Consider the following 15,464-nt stretch of genomic DNA (forward strand, 5'->3'; position numbering starts at 1 on the left):
CATCACGTAATCGACGTTCCGTTGCGAAACTGTCATTGTTGCGAGAAAACGTGGTGCCTCCTCCTCAAATTGAGGCCTTAAGTGAAACGAACACGAGTCTTACGACGCTCTTACAACCGCCGAGAAGGAACTTCCTCTCGTTTGTTCTCCGCCTTTTCATTCCACCTACACGCGTTCTCATCCTCCCCGCTGGCTTTTAAATCCTTTTGACGGGAATCGCCCGCAGGCTCGACAGTAGAACTTCCCTTCGCTCTCGGCTTCCCATCGAAATCACCGCTCGTTACGCGTCCAATCACGGCTCTCATCTCGCTCGGTTATTCAATGGAAAAAAGACAGTAATCATCATTTTTACGAAAGTGATCGAACTGGTCTATATCTGTGAAGAAAAATTATTCCTGTCCAAATCTGTCAAATCTCACGACTCTTTTTAATATTCACTGTCCAATTAAATTTCTTAATATAAAAATATCTTCGTATTTATTTTGATTTGATTGAATTAATTATTTTAATGTGTCTTTGATGAATGTTTAAAAATAACTTGACTTCTCTTGCATTCGTTAAAAACAAATTTGTTAAGAAATCAATAACTAATAAAGAGATGTATGCGACGACACTTTCTTTTCATGCTTCCTATATAGATACAACTCTCAATCGCGATTTCCCGATCGTTCGATCGGCGATGACATTAATCTTCAATCAGGCGAAAGTCGATGCGAGGAAATCGGAGGATCACCGTTCGAATTCTCTTTAATCGCTTACCATCACAGCGGACAAATCGCCGCGGAATGCAATTATTATTTGCGTCGATAATCCCGAGAGCTTTTACGAGCGGTATGCACAAGCGGCAACGACGAGTTGCCGTTCGTGGTGAAAACGCAGTAAATTATCGGTAATGACATGCATAATGACTACGGCGTGCGATTATTGGCGATGCTCGGGAGTCGGTGGGACATGAAAGAGCTGGCTAAGAACCGGAGGCTTCGCTGGTCGCACGTGATGATCAGACCATGACTCGATATAGCGAACGTTGCGATAATTCGATATTGCGAATGTCTCGCGGATATAATAGGCGAAAGTTAACTATATCTGCTCGCTGCATGTAAGGTGAACAAAAATAGAGTCGCATACTCTTATTTTTTTCACCCCACGATGACATTTCCTGTGGACTTATTATTGTGGCATTTTATCCTTATTAATTTAAATGTTTTTAAATACATAAAATATTTAATTGTAGATTTTTAGTTTTATTGATTTTTTAAAATAATTTTTTTATTGATGCTCTCAGCGTAAAAAATTTATTTCTAGATATCAAGTGATAAACCTACATACATAAAGGAGCAAGAAAAATGCGAAATCGAAATAAAAAGCAAAAAAATGTTGCAGAATACAAATATATAACTAACAAAAGTATATTGTCATGCAAAATAAATTTTTTATTGTTAATTTCTTTATTTAGAAAAAAATGTAGTAAAAATATAATGTAGAAAAAATATGATTATCTAAATTAGAATATAGATTACGTGTGAGATTACGCGTAAAATGATTACGCGTTGAGATTATAGCAATTCCAATTTTATGACAAATTGCCGAAGGAACGGTTCTCCAAGAACATTATTTGTGGCATTTGCTTGATCGTTCCAGTCATTCACATTGAAACATTCTCCGCATTCGCTTATGTACGTAATCGCCGCTATGAAAATAACGATACAATTTATGTTTTTTTTTTATCTCATAGTTAATTTGAACTTCTCGAAACTGTAAGTAAAACGGGAAATAAAATCTGTTTGAAGAGAGAGAGAGAGAGAGAGAGAGAGAGAGAGAAACATTACTTAATTAAAGTTTTACAGAAAAGTGAGATTAAAAACAATTTATTTTTATGAGAAAAATGTTAATTTCTGAAGCTATTATTAATTTTATCAACTTGAATTAATAAATTTTTAAAATTTTATATATATTTTTATAAATTTAATAGATTTTTACAAAAATATTTTTAAAGTTTTTAGAGTATCAATTTTTAAATATTATTTTTTTAAGAACATTATACTTGTTAATTATTTTTACCTGTCCTATGTTACTTTCGATTATACTACACATTGATTAGTATTCATTAAGCGAAAATTAAATTCTCTGTCTATGAAATATTTCATAACATTATATGGAGCGGAAACTTTGCAAAACATTGTTCGCGTTCCACGGAAATGACGATATTAATTGCGAAGTCAATCTATCTAATTACGATTGACAATAGGTAAACATTACGGATCCGGATGTCTTAATTACGGTGAGATTTCGTCGACCATAACAAGATGTGCGGGACTATATACATATATAGTATCAATTAAGATATAAACCGATAAAAGAAAACAAGTCTAAATTCTAGCAATTTCTTATTGCATAGTAAAAAATGAATAATGAATATATAAGAAAATAATTACTTTAAGCTCTCTCTCTCTCTCTCTTTCTCTCTTTTTAATAAATGTAATATTGCAATCTTTAGGATTTTATTATTTTTCCTTTGTGTACGGAAACTTTTTGTTTCCATAATATACTCATGCGAATTAATCAACGCTTACAGTAAAAATATTTCAATAGCTGTATATCCACTTGAAAATTTCAATAAACAATTCAAGAACTTAGTTAACGGGATTCATAATCTTTCAACGAAGAGTGAACTGGCATCATCTCGCGCTTACATTCGTCCGTTGGAAACGACCTTGCCTGTGACTCAAGAGTTCGTAGGTAGTACCGGCATTTCCTTTCCTCTCGTGCGAGAATATGCTGGAAGTAGACGAGAAAGCCGGTCACGGCATGCTGGCCATGGAGTACGAACACTCTCTAATGAGTCTCGCTCGGTCGTTCGCTCGTTTGCCTTCCGCGCGATTCGATTCGTTACCGTTCCCACCTGCACGACATGTGTGGTATCAGTTCGTAGACTTCCGCGGGTAAAACTTGTACCAACGAAGCGTTTGCCTGTCTGTAAAAATTGTTTTCTATTTTTAAAGAGAGAAAATCAACTTTATTATGCTTCCTTATATTTGATTATCAACATAGCTTATAACAAGATTAAAAATACAGTATTTTATTTTAGTAATATGATAATGTTTTACTGAAACTATCGTAGAATTTGCAGCTCAGGATTTTCTGGCATTTTTATAAAAAGTAAAAAATTTCCCACTGAATAATTTTACAGTATTGTCTAGATCACTATTGATTTTTGAATTATTGCTATTTCGAGAAAAGAATTAACATCAGTAAAATTGTGAGTAACTGAAATGTGATCCGCGCGTCCTCGTATTTTTATTGTATTCCGGATAATTACAAGTGAGAGCGGTCTCGCTGCTGTCACGAATGGGAAAATATCGAGATTTGTTGTCTCTTGAATTAATCCGATCGATTCACAATGACGGAACGCAAACGGAAAAGTACGTTCTCATGAAACCGTCATTCATTATTTAGCACTTGATATGTAAATAATAAATGTGCGCGGTAAGTTTCACCGCGGCGAAATATACTCGTGCGCGTGCACGCGTGACAGGTTCTCGCTAACACCATCGCTTGGCTGACGTCGCGTTTCCGCGATCCTTTTTTCCTAACCGTCGAGATCGATACACTATTGCCTGAAATTATTGCTGCCGCGCGATATTAATGTGATATTAATTATTTCGTTGTTATTCAAATTAGGTGTATCTTTCCTTTCAAGTCTTAATTTATTTCTCGCTTCCTCGATCGTATTTCTAATCCTTAACATATTTTTTTCATTAGCGACATATAATTGTAAAGACAGTTGAGTAGATTTTCTGCACGTTTATATTATCTTAAACTACGTATCTATAATTTTTTAAAAATAAGTGAATTAAAATTATAAAATCGTGAAATTTCAAGATTTAATCGTCTGAGTGTTTCCGGTAGAAAATATAGAAAAAAGCAGTTTTCTCTTATATTTATATTACAATTATGCATACATATTAGTATAGCTTACATTGCGATTTATCTAGATATGTACTCATTGTTATCTACTTATCAGATATAAACAGAATGCATGATACGTTTCGAGAAGCACATACTTGCGAGAAAAAAAATGTTCCGACATACGTCCTATCTTTCTTTCGCGATCTTTAGAAATAAGGAGAAAGTTCGCAGGACACGCGTCGTGAGAAAGAAATCGATCGATATACCTATATATTGTACGTTCTTTCGCATGAGAATTTCTCATTCATTGTACTTTTTCGTGACCTTGAATATCACTCCTCAACATTTTTTTCACAACATTGCAACAGAGACTAATCACGTGTTGCTTGTTCGTGGAATTAAGGATTTGTACATGGATCGAATTGAGTGTACAATTGATCTTTACTATATCAACAAAATTTGATATCTTGCTTTTATGTGATATGTTATGACTCAAGTTTTAATTATAATTAATTACATTAATTATAATCATTTGCAGAATTATATTTTAATTAATTAATTAGCAGTGAAGGTCATTGCATATTAAATTAATTCACTGACATTCACTGATTTAATTTTTATTCAATTAATATAAATTCTGAAAATTTAAGTTTTTTTATAAAATAGATGTTACATAATTATTTAAACGGTTTATTTATAAAATTATACTTAGATTTTTGTAAAATCATTTCAAAGTTTTACACTTAAGTTTGAAATGAAAACTAAAACTTTATAAATTAAATATAATTTTATTTTATTCTTACATTCTCTTGAAAAATCCAATTTTTTATAATTGTACATGATATTAATACTTACAAAGATTCGTATGTTAAAAAAGTATCTTTATTATTATAAAGAAATATGATAATATTGTAAAAAGATTTATTAAGAGCTATTAAAGAATATATTAAAAAATTAAAAATCTGCTTTTGTATGTCATTTTTTGCTATAGCTTATACATATTATATAACTTAATAAAGTTTACAACAATATAAATAAATAATTATCATTTATATATATATATATATATATTTCTGATTAAAATTGACGATAGACGTATGTTAAAAATGACATTTGTCTGATATTAATCAACGGAATGCATTTGCATGTGAGTGCAGTTAACCTTTATCAGACCGTATGTAGACACGTTGATTTTCCACCTAAAACAGCTTAACAAGCCTAAAAGTTTCTCGCATGATCGGTTTTTTAGGCATATTATTTTTAATCAGCTTTTGCCAGTTTGCGAAAACATAATTATATTTTTGTGGATTTCTGAAATATGATTATCGTGATGTCAAGCATTATAATTTCGCAAAATATGTAAATTATATATAATAAATTAAAAGAATTATAGACAGCAAAAGGTACATATTTCTAAAACTGTTTTTGATGTGTGATAATTGTTATAAAACAAAAATAAATTTTCTCGAAAAAAAATTAAATTAGATATAAAATTACTAAAAGCTATTTAATGGAAAAAATGACATCATTACATTATAATTGTTATTTATTTTGATTAAAATTATACTTTTGCAATAAATAATGAAAGATTATACAATCTTTATCGTTTTCATGTCTATTTGAACAAAATTTTAAAAAATTTTGTGTTGAAAGGTTAAATATTGAGCGCATTGAAAATATATCAAGACAAAAAGTTGCGAGAGCGCGTACTCTTTCGATCGTTTGTCTCGCGTTTGCATCCCCTATTTGGCGCTTTTCATCTCTCGGGTGCATTTATAATTAGACGGTTGACGGTTATGATGCTTGACGATAATTGTGAACATACGAGGTAGACCTTTGTAGAGAGCTTTTGAGCTTGCAAAGTCCAGTGCGCTTGTTAATTGGTTCGCTACTCTTAATTGCACCGTAGCTTGCCAGAACGATACTTGATAGATGAAGTGTTCGCTCTTCTGTCCTCCCTATAAAGTGAACTTCTCAGCGGTTGAATCATCCGAGTCTAAAGAAATCGATAACACTATATACACAACAAAAATGTAATTTTTTTTTATAGAAATAATAAAAGCAAATGCTTTTCAAAGATTCTTAAAATTTTTAATTAGAAAAATATATTTATTATAATTGTATTTTAATTATATTTGTACTTAGCTTATATTTCTATGAATTAATTATTAATTAAAATTAACAATCAATATTCTTCTGCAATTTGAAAACAGAGCAACTAAAATGATCACAACAATCAAATTAAGTTAAATTAATTAAAGAAAATCATATTAAATAAAAATTAAACGTGTACGAAAATGACACGTGTACGAAAATTTAACTCCTATTTTCCATATTTTTGCTTTTAGATCAGCATTTCTCCAGCCTGATATTTTTTCACATTATTTTAATCGTTTAAAATTTCGTTTTTGAATAATGAGGGCTAGCTTTCGTTTTATTCAATTTTGTTCATACTGATCGTCACTTATACGTGATAATGCTATGCGGGTGGAAAGGCGCGAAACGTGTTTTGCATTATGCATGCGACGCTCAAGGAGGTATTAATCACTCGCTGCTACATTATAATTGCCGGGCATGCTTTCTCTTCGCGGTCGTAAATACAATGACGCGTACTACGTAGAAAACACGCAATATCGAAGCTTTCCAGACAATGGGAATAATTCAAATAAATCAGCGCAGGTGACAGATCGACAGCATCGTCCGATCTTCCTATCAGTCCACTTACCAATCCCTTAAATATCACCGAGCGTTGAACGGAAATAAAAGTCATCGGATTAAACACGCACATGTGGACGGCTTTCTTCGTTCTCTCTCTTTTGTCGAGAAATAACAACGATTCGCAATCGTTCTGTTTACGACGGATTCGAACTCCGGTTTTCGCATTCGTCACCGTTTTGGTCGCGAGCCAACTGGAGCCGGCCACTGCCAAGGAATTCTGGCTACGTTTTCTTTGGATATTATTCTCGACTTTTTAATCCGCAAAATTTCCATCTCGCGTCGAGATGTCGGCTGCAAAAGAGATTCTCTTCTCTCGCGTCGCGTCTCCATTTTCATTACCTTTCCCGTCTCATCGTCGGCCGACTTCTTTTAGAGCCGGGATGAAATCCGAGATGAACGGTAAAATGTGCGCGAGAGCTGGAATGTAAAAGAGAGTGCATTACACGCCTTTCGACACCGGGAATCGGCTGAGTGATGTAATCTAGTGATCCTTAACTTCCCTCGCATCTCTTGTATTCTCACATGTTTTCACACCACCATGAAAAAAAAACCATGTCAAATTCTTTATTTTTTTTTCTTTATTTATCTTTAAGAAAAGAAAATTATATTATACAGAAAATAAGAAACTCTATATTCAACTTAAAAACATTGGCGACAATATTTTTTCACAACTTTGACTGACGCCTTTAAAAACTCGAGTAAGATTAAGATATTATTAATAAAGGTGAAAAATAACTCTTTTAATATTTATGTTACACATAAATATGCAATATACAGTACATTATATTGATAGAAATTCTTTGGCAGATAGATTCTTTGACTGCTAGTATTAACGGTATTTCTTCAGTAAATATTTTATGAGTTTTTTTAAATTAATTCCACAATAAATCAGATATTTTATTTCTCTCACTACGCAACATATGCTTTAAAGTTCCTCTCGTATTTTTCACGAAACTGCTCTTCGGAAAGTTTATAATACTCGACTAGCGAGGTTGCGACAATTCTCATTAAGCAATCGCACTTTCAAGACTAATGAAGAAGTTACAGAGATATGTCCATTTTCGACATTGAACGATGCTGTGCGACCAGCGTCTTTACGAGCGTATATACGCTAACCAGATGCCGCACGATTTCATTAATAAGTTTCTCTTTCGCGAGAATATCGCTTTAGCGTTCTCTCGCGCGTGTTACTTGCGCCACGTGAAAACAGGACGACGCAAGCCTTCGTTTCGTGGTCAGTGATGAGAATCACATCTGGCGTCGTCGTCTTCGAGCGCTTTGATGATTAGCTAGTATTATACAGGTTGTTCCAAAATTATCTGTTAACATCTAAACGTGAGACAAGTGATATTTATGAAATTAAAAAAAAAAAATAAATTATTTGTCTTTTCTCTGCATTAATAAATAATAATAAAATTTGGCGATAAAAATCTTGTTTCATGTACGATAAGTCTAAACAGAATTTTAATGTTTAATTCAATTATTGAGATACTTAAAACTACAAAAGTTGTAAGTGTACAATAGTCTCTCGTGAATCTTTCGATCAACAAAATTGACTTCAGATGATCGTAGTCATTGTTCAAGTATCAAATGCAACTATCAAATTTTGATGCAACCTATACTTGTATCAATTTTGTGACAAACGTATAAATGTTCGCACAATCACGATAAAATTACTTTGATACATTAAGGTCACTGTATAGAGGATACGATGATGAATTATGTAGGTCATCTATCTTACTCGCACTATAGTAAATTATAGAAATTTTGCATCCTGTATTTAACATGATGAATATATTATATAGTAGTCAAGTAATATAGCATACTTTAATTAGTTATAAAATAAAATGCATTTATTCATCACTTTTTTTTCTTTTTTCAATAATCGAAAGACTTTTTTATTTTACCATATTTTTAGTTGTATTTATTTTATAATCAAAAAAAGTTTCTAAATACTAATTTTTCTATATTAAAATTTTACTTTTTACTGTACAAATATTTTATTTTTATATTATTTGTTAGAAAAATATATACATATATATATATTTTTTCTAATAATATACAATATAAAAATAAAACATTTATATTATAATATATATATATGTACTATTTTAAATTTTGAAAAAGATTTTGTATGGTAGAAATTTTACACATATTTGAAAGAAATTAGCGTACATAAGTCAAAGAAAACACTTATGCTTACGATCTCGTCAAAGTTTTTGCTATAAAGAATCGGTGCGGTTACGTATGCACCTGTCATGCATATGATCTAATGTCAATAACTGCATAACGTGACTTTGCATCGCAATATGTCACTAACCCTTCGTGTTCATTTCGTTTTTCCAGGTTACTCATAAAGTGACGAGTCAGGTGATGGTGCTCAAGATGAATCAGCTGGCGGCGAACAGGCCAAACATGCTCAAGGAAGTCCAGCTCATGAACAAGCTCAGCCATCCGAACATACTAAGGTGAGCCCGCGCGAATCGAATCCGGTTTATTTTTGCCGGTGAAACTCTGTGTCTTGCAATTGAAGAAAATCACTCGGCCGTATGTGCCGAATTTGATGATGATAATGGAATTTCTAGCTACTTGCTAACCTGTTTAATCTTTGCAGGTGTAATAAATCCAGGTATGTTAATCCTTTTTCACGCAAGTTATTTTAATGTGGACAAAATTTCAGAAAGATAAACATAGAGTGTATAAGTATCTTTTATTTAAAGTAAAACGTATGCATCGTTGATAACAATATCTTTGGATTTCGTAAGAAAAGGATGTTGATAGCTATCATCAAGTTTATTAATTCTTTATTTATAATTAATTATTTCTATATATATATATATATCAATTTTGATAGATACATACAACAAGTTTCTCTATATTTTTCCAAGAATTTCTGCAGATTTATTACATCAGTTTGCAGCCAAATACTTCTTATGCTAACATTTGTTTTGTCCTGTCATGAGTCAAATTGAAAACTTCTTTTCGGCGTCTTGCCAAAATTCTGGCGCAAGCTCTCTGTATTAAGTTATTTTATCGTAACACATTTAACATAAACATGTGGCCACTGTCAGCACTTGTAAACAATGTCATGGAAGTTCGTCACAATAAACACCAAGTTCAAGTTAAAGCGTGTGATCCTATGTTTGATTTATCACTTGGTGATTATATCGTTAACATTCCTCTCGCTTGGAAGACCACTGAAATGAGCAAAAGATTAGAAAAAACGGTATTACACTTTAACCACGCTCGTTACGAATTACAACATAATACATCGTCTAGCGGTAACAGCGGTTACCCCGACACCCGTTGCGAAAATTCCTGCTAACAGAGAGCAGCATCTAAAATGCAGTATCTAAATGCATAATGCACGATGTGCATCTTTCTTCCATTTCATAATTTGCAGATACAAGATTAAATGTGTAAATATTGGATTGAATATACTACAGTGTACAATATAATTGTACATATACATTATTTTATTTGTAGACCGAGAGAAAACACCGTTTCTCATAAATTTTAATTTTTTTAATATAAATTTATTTGACATGACATGAATTAAAATTCCGCTGAAGTAAAATATTTATAACATTGTTTATTTTTATTTTTAAAGCGCGCTTTAGTTTCAATCAAATTTCTTTGAAAATTACTGTTTCTACTTATTAACGTTTTTATTGACAAAAGTCCAGTGTAATTAGATAATCAAATAATTTTTGTGTCTACTTTTCATCAGGTCCAAAATCCAACGCTATAATATCTCGAATTAATTCGACATAATTGCAAGTAAATTCAATACTTTAAAAGTTTTCAAAAATTCGAAATCTAGAGATGAGGTATATTGATTTTTTGAGGGGAGGGAGGGAGATTATTCGCTTCCTGTATAATGCTTTTCGCATTATGACATAACGCGTCGTGCCTTGCTGGGACGTTGGGGATACGCCGTGTCGCGTCGCGACAACGCATTCCGACGATATAAACGGCTTGGCCTAGATTCGGATACGGTGTTTACCCGTCGGGTGAACCTAGCGGATCTTATTTCTGGCATTTTCCTCGACGAAGGCCTCCGCGAAACTCGCGGGTCCTCTCAGGATCCTCCGCTGCGCTCGGACCGGCTGACTCAGCTGTAAAAATAGTTATCATCTCCACTCGTGGCATTTACCACGAGGTATATCATTACACCCGCGCTTATTGCGATGTCGTAACTAGAATTGCTATAGCGAAGTAATGTCTGTGTTTTAGTTGAGTGATACAGGAACTATTGACGTAGTAGGAACGTCAAATATCGATATTATTTAGACCAGACATTAATATTCGCGCATATAATTTATTTCAATTAAATCTCTCCAATTATACTGAACTATTAAAAATTGCTCACTAACGTATAGTAGACATTGTGATTTTTTTTGTCTTGTAACTTGTTAAATTAATCATTCTTTATATACAAGCTAATGAGATAAATATTACTATCATAATGTCTATTATTAATGATTATCACGACACTCATTCTATCTCAATGACTAATGTTTACTCTAGGAAAAAATAATTTTGTCATTTCTCTAATGGCTGTCGATATTATGTCGCCACCAATTATTACATCATTACGATACCATTATTACAGTCCAAACAATATAATAATAATAAACAAATATATCACAATACAAACAAAAAATATCATTAGTATAGTATTACTACGTGTGTTCGCCGTAGTATTTTATCGTTAATAGCAACTTAGTCATAATTCTTGGAACGATACGTTAGACAATCAGCAAATACGCGCCAATCGTTTCCACGGAGAGTGGCTGAATGAAAACAACCTACAGGACAGTGCCCAAAAATATCTAGCGTCTTCGAACTCTGCATAATTCTTGCATTCAAATGCTTGTCTCAATCGATTCACCAATGTTCGTTATGCGAACGCCTCTCTCTTTTACATAATATTTGGCACGCGGAGAATGAATTCCGCCTAATCGTCTGAAAGAAACAACACCGCACTACTAGTAGATAATGACGTGACGTAGTCGGACAATTGTATCGCTTTCCGAGTGCTCTTGACACTCAGGCTTTCGATTGATGTGCATTTAACTTGTGTATTGTGATCTACATTAAATGTATAAAATGCATATCAATATACAGTAATTAATAAATATTAATTTAATGAGTATAAATATAAATAAATATGGGGTAAATGTGAAACAATTAAAAAATGAAGAATTAAGAGATATTTTGGCATTTACAAACAAAATACATCGCAATTTAATACAATTATCTTTTCAATGAGTCACTTTTATTTTAATCATATTATTTTTTATTGAGGTATTTGCCTCATATTATTTTAGCTTTCACTTTAACCGTATAATTTCTCAGAAATCTTCCTTCGCATATTTTGTTATGAATTATGCCAAGTGTCTATTAGCAAAAAATTCTGCAACATGATGCGCTATAATTACTGTTTCTATCGCGTATCAATCGGGATGAGACAAGTCTTGGGAAGCGCTAGGGGAGCGACAATTTCTCCTCTTATCTGATCGACAAAAAATGAATCTGGATCATCGCGTATGCATCGCGTATGCATCGCTTATGTTTTACCTGGGAAAAATTCCTCGCCGGAAATTTCTCTTTCGCTCGCGTCGTTTGTTGTTTTTTTTTCTGTCGCGTGTGGGAGAAACGCGTCGACGTGCTCGGCGAGAAACGCCTCGAAATCGGGACGACACGGCGTATAATGCGTGATTTTCTTCTCCTTCTCTATCATTTATGCAGGATTCTCGGCTTATCCCGCGATAACGTAAAGTGCACTCACCGATTAAGTCTTTTCTTTGCAGGAGAAATATGAACAAGCAAAGTAGCTTTCGCTATATAATCAGGTTATTTTGTCGTAACTTTTCAAAACTTTTTTATTATACATTTGTCGATTTATATATACATCTAATCTAAAATATTTAATAACAGAAAAAATTCACAAGTTTATTAGAATATTAGAACAAAAATATTAGAAAATTAATTAATATTAGAAAGAAAATATTCCTTTATCGTCATAGTAATTATAATAACGTTATTATTTTTTTATATAATATTTTAAAAGTGTAAAAAAGTTAATTATAATATGAATTGTATAAGTTACATATATATATAACATTTATAATCAACTTATTATATATCTATTATTTACTTCTAGATTTTCTAAGTTAAATACATCAATATAAATAAATACAATAATGGATACTTTAACTGTTACATTGTATATACTAATAGATATATTTACCGTTACGAGTTAATTAAAAACTGCAGTTGAAAAAATTATTGTAACGATTTTTTTATCGGATCCATTATTAAATGGATGTTCCTTTGAAATAAAGCGGTATTTAATTGTCCTAATCTGTCTTAACAGAATGGCTATAAAGATAACGTCAATGATATCTCAACATATCAAAGATGTCTAGACTCTTTAATCGTTTTTATTATGAAGTACACCTGGATTTAGTTTTATTATTCAAACACAATGAATGATAAACAATATCGGATAATATTTTACATATATATAAATAAAATTTCCTTGTCTTTTGGCACAATTTATATCTTTCGTCTTTATTTATATTACGTATGTATTTATTAGTATAATATTAAGTTGACTTCCAGTAATTTTATCATTACTTTTATCATATATTTTTGCGCACATTTTATTTTATTTATTTTTTATTATTGCATTTTGAGAAGATCATTTACGTAGATATGATTGAAAAGAGCATGCAATATTAAAATTTGATATAAAACATTATAAACATTCGTCAATTTCAATTTCTAATATTTTCATTGTTATTTAATATCTAATATTCAGTTGAGAATAAGTGAATTGATAAAAGCGACAAGTTTTGAATCCGCTCGTATTAGCGCTACGTAATAAATATTATTTTACTTTGTGATAATTTTCAGAAAATATTGTTTCATTAAATTCAATCTAATTTTGAAGTCTTATGTAACAAGTACGAAAATTTATCTCTTTATTTACATTTCTTTATATTAATTTGATAGAATATAAAGTTTATTTTTTTATCTAAAAGTCGCGATGTTTCTTTTATATTTACGAAAATGTATATATAAATTCTTCTTAAATTTCAAATACGTAATTATTCCTACAAATTCTTGCTAAAATTTGCATGCTTTTAAGAGAAATAGTTCAATCAATAAACATTGAGATCGATAAGTGAGTTATTATTTTGTTCTACTAGCGACTATTTACTGAAATTAATGATGAGATAAAATTAAAAATGCAAGCTTTTGAATTGTGTATTTCTACATTTATTTTTTTTAATTTAAGTATTTTTATGGACAGTATTGTATTGGAATCCATCTTTTTATCGTCACAAATAAAAAGAATTTTCTCAATCAAAAACTTTCGAGCACTCGAAGATTAATAATCTCTTTTACGTTTTACAGGTTCATGGGAGTGTGTGTGCACGAAGGTCAACTGCACGCGTTGACAGAGTATATCAACGGTGGCAGCTTGGAACAGCTGATTATGTCACGGCATACGCCATTACCACATCTCATCCGGATGAACCTCGCCAGAGATGTGGCCCGTGGCATGGCCTATCTGCACAGCCGCGGCCTATTTCACCGGGATCTCACGTCCAAGAACGTGCTAATCAAGAAGGACGAGTGTAACAACGAGATGATCGCGGTTGTGGGCGATTTCGGGTTGGCCGCAAAGATACCGGATCCAAGTACGGGTTACCGACTCAGCACCGTCGGCAGCCCCTACTGGATGTCGCCTGAGTGCCTCAAGGGCCAGTGGTACGATCACAGGTCCGACGTTTTCTCATTCGGCATCGTCGTATGTGAGCTGATCGGCCGAGTGCCGGCAGATCCGGACGTTCTGCCACGCTCAGATAACTTTGGCCTCGATTATCTAGCCGTGGCGGAGATCTGCGCGGCTGCCGATCCGCCGCCCGCCTTCCTACAACTCGCCTTCAATTGCTGTACAGTGAGTATGATGATCTCTTGTAACTGTAAAGACATGCAAGGTGGATCCGGTGCGAATAAAGTCGAACGATTATTATAACTGCTGCACTTAAAATGTGTGAAAATATTATGTTATACACGCACGCATGCAATATTTAACACAGGTGTTTGTTAAATTTCATTAATTGCCAGTTTAACTGAATAATTTATAATTTATTAATTCGAATTATTTACCTATAATAATTCTTCATATTTATTTGCAGTACGAACCCAAGTCTAGGCCAACCTTTCCAGAGATTACGACTAGTCTAGAGACCATAATAGCTACCTGCGAAGAAGAATTGAAGAACAACATCGGTAAACGACAATCGACTGTCGATCCGACACTCATGTCTAGTATGGATGAAATCGCACGAGAAGGACGTACGACGAAGCGACGTACTGCAAAAGTCAGAAGCCAGTCAGCGGACGCGAGAGGTTGTGACAACGCAACTCCTTCCGATAAGGCGAGGTGTCATTCCGCTAGACGGGTGGCCGAGCTTGCCAGCAGACGCGACCCGCATTATAGACCGATGACGGCAAATCCGTTCCACGCATTGGGCGGCGTCAAAAAGATCCTTGGTGATCTATTTTCTAGTTGTCTGGAGCTACCTTCGCTAGAAGATGTACGACCCAGCGTCACTGATGGCGCGTGTAGCAAGTTCAAGCCGGCGCAGAACGACAGTATTGCAAAAATCCTGGACAGGAAAAAACCGAGCTCCGAACCGAGTAGCCCTACTGCTAGAAAAAAGTGGGAGAGGAAAGTAAGTGGACACAAATTAATTGCAAGAGATTTAACTATTCAGTTTAAAGGTATGTTATTTTACGTGTTTTAAACTTATTTG

The 15,464-nt window shown here is 33.1% G+C and overlaps 1 protein-coding gene across 2 annotated transcripts in view; it reads left to right on the forward strand.

Annotated features, from left to right (window-relative positions):
- Cdi (serine/threonine kinase) overlaps nt 1-15,464 on the forward strand; it is a 28,120-nt gene that overhangs the window by 10,422 nt on the left and 2,234 nt on the right. The window contains exons 3-5 of one of the 2 annotated variants that reach the window (XM_072901875.1): nt 8,974-9,095; nt 14,056-14,602; nt 14,844-15,432. In XM_072901875.1, the coding sequence (XP_072757976.1) occupies nt 8,974-9,095; nt 14,056-14,602; nt 14,844-15,432 (1,258 nt within the window). The remainder of the gene's footprint in view (nt 1-8,973; nt 9,096-14,055; nt 14,603-14,843; nt 15,433-15,464) is intronic. The other variant, XM_072901874.1, reaches the window with a different exon arrangement.

The sequence above is a fragment of the Anoplolepis gracilipes genome, chromosome 11, assembly GCF_047496725.1.
Source record: "Anoplolepis gracilipes chromosome 11, ASM4749672v1, whole genome shotgun sequence".
Classification (NCBI taxonomy): Eukaryota; Metazoa; Arthropoda; class Insecta; order Hymenoptera; family Formicidae; genus Anoplolepis; species Anoplolepis gracilipes.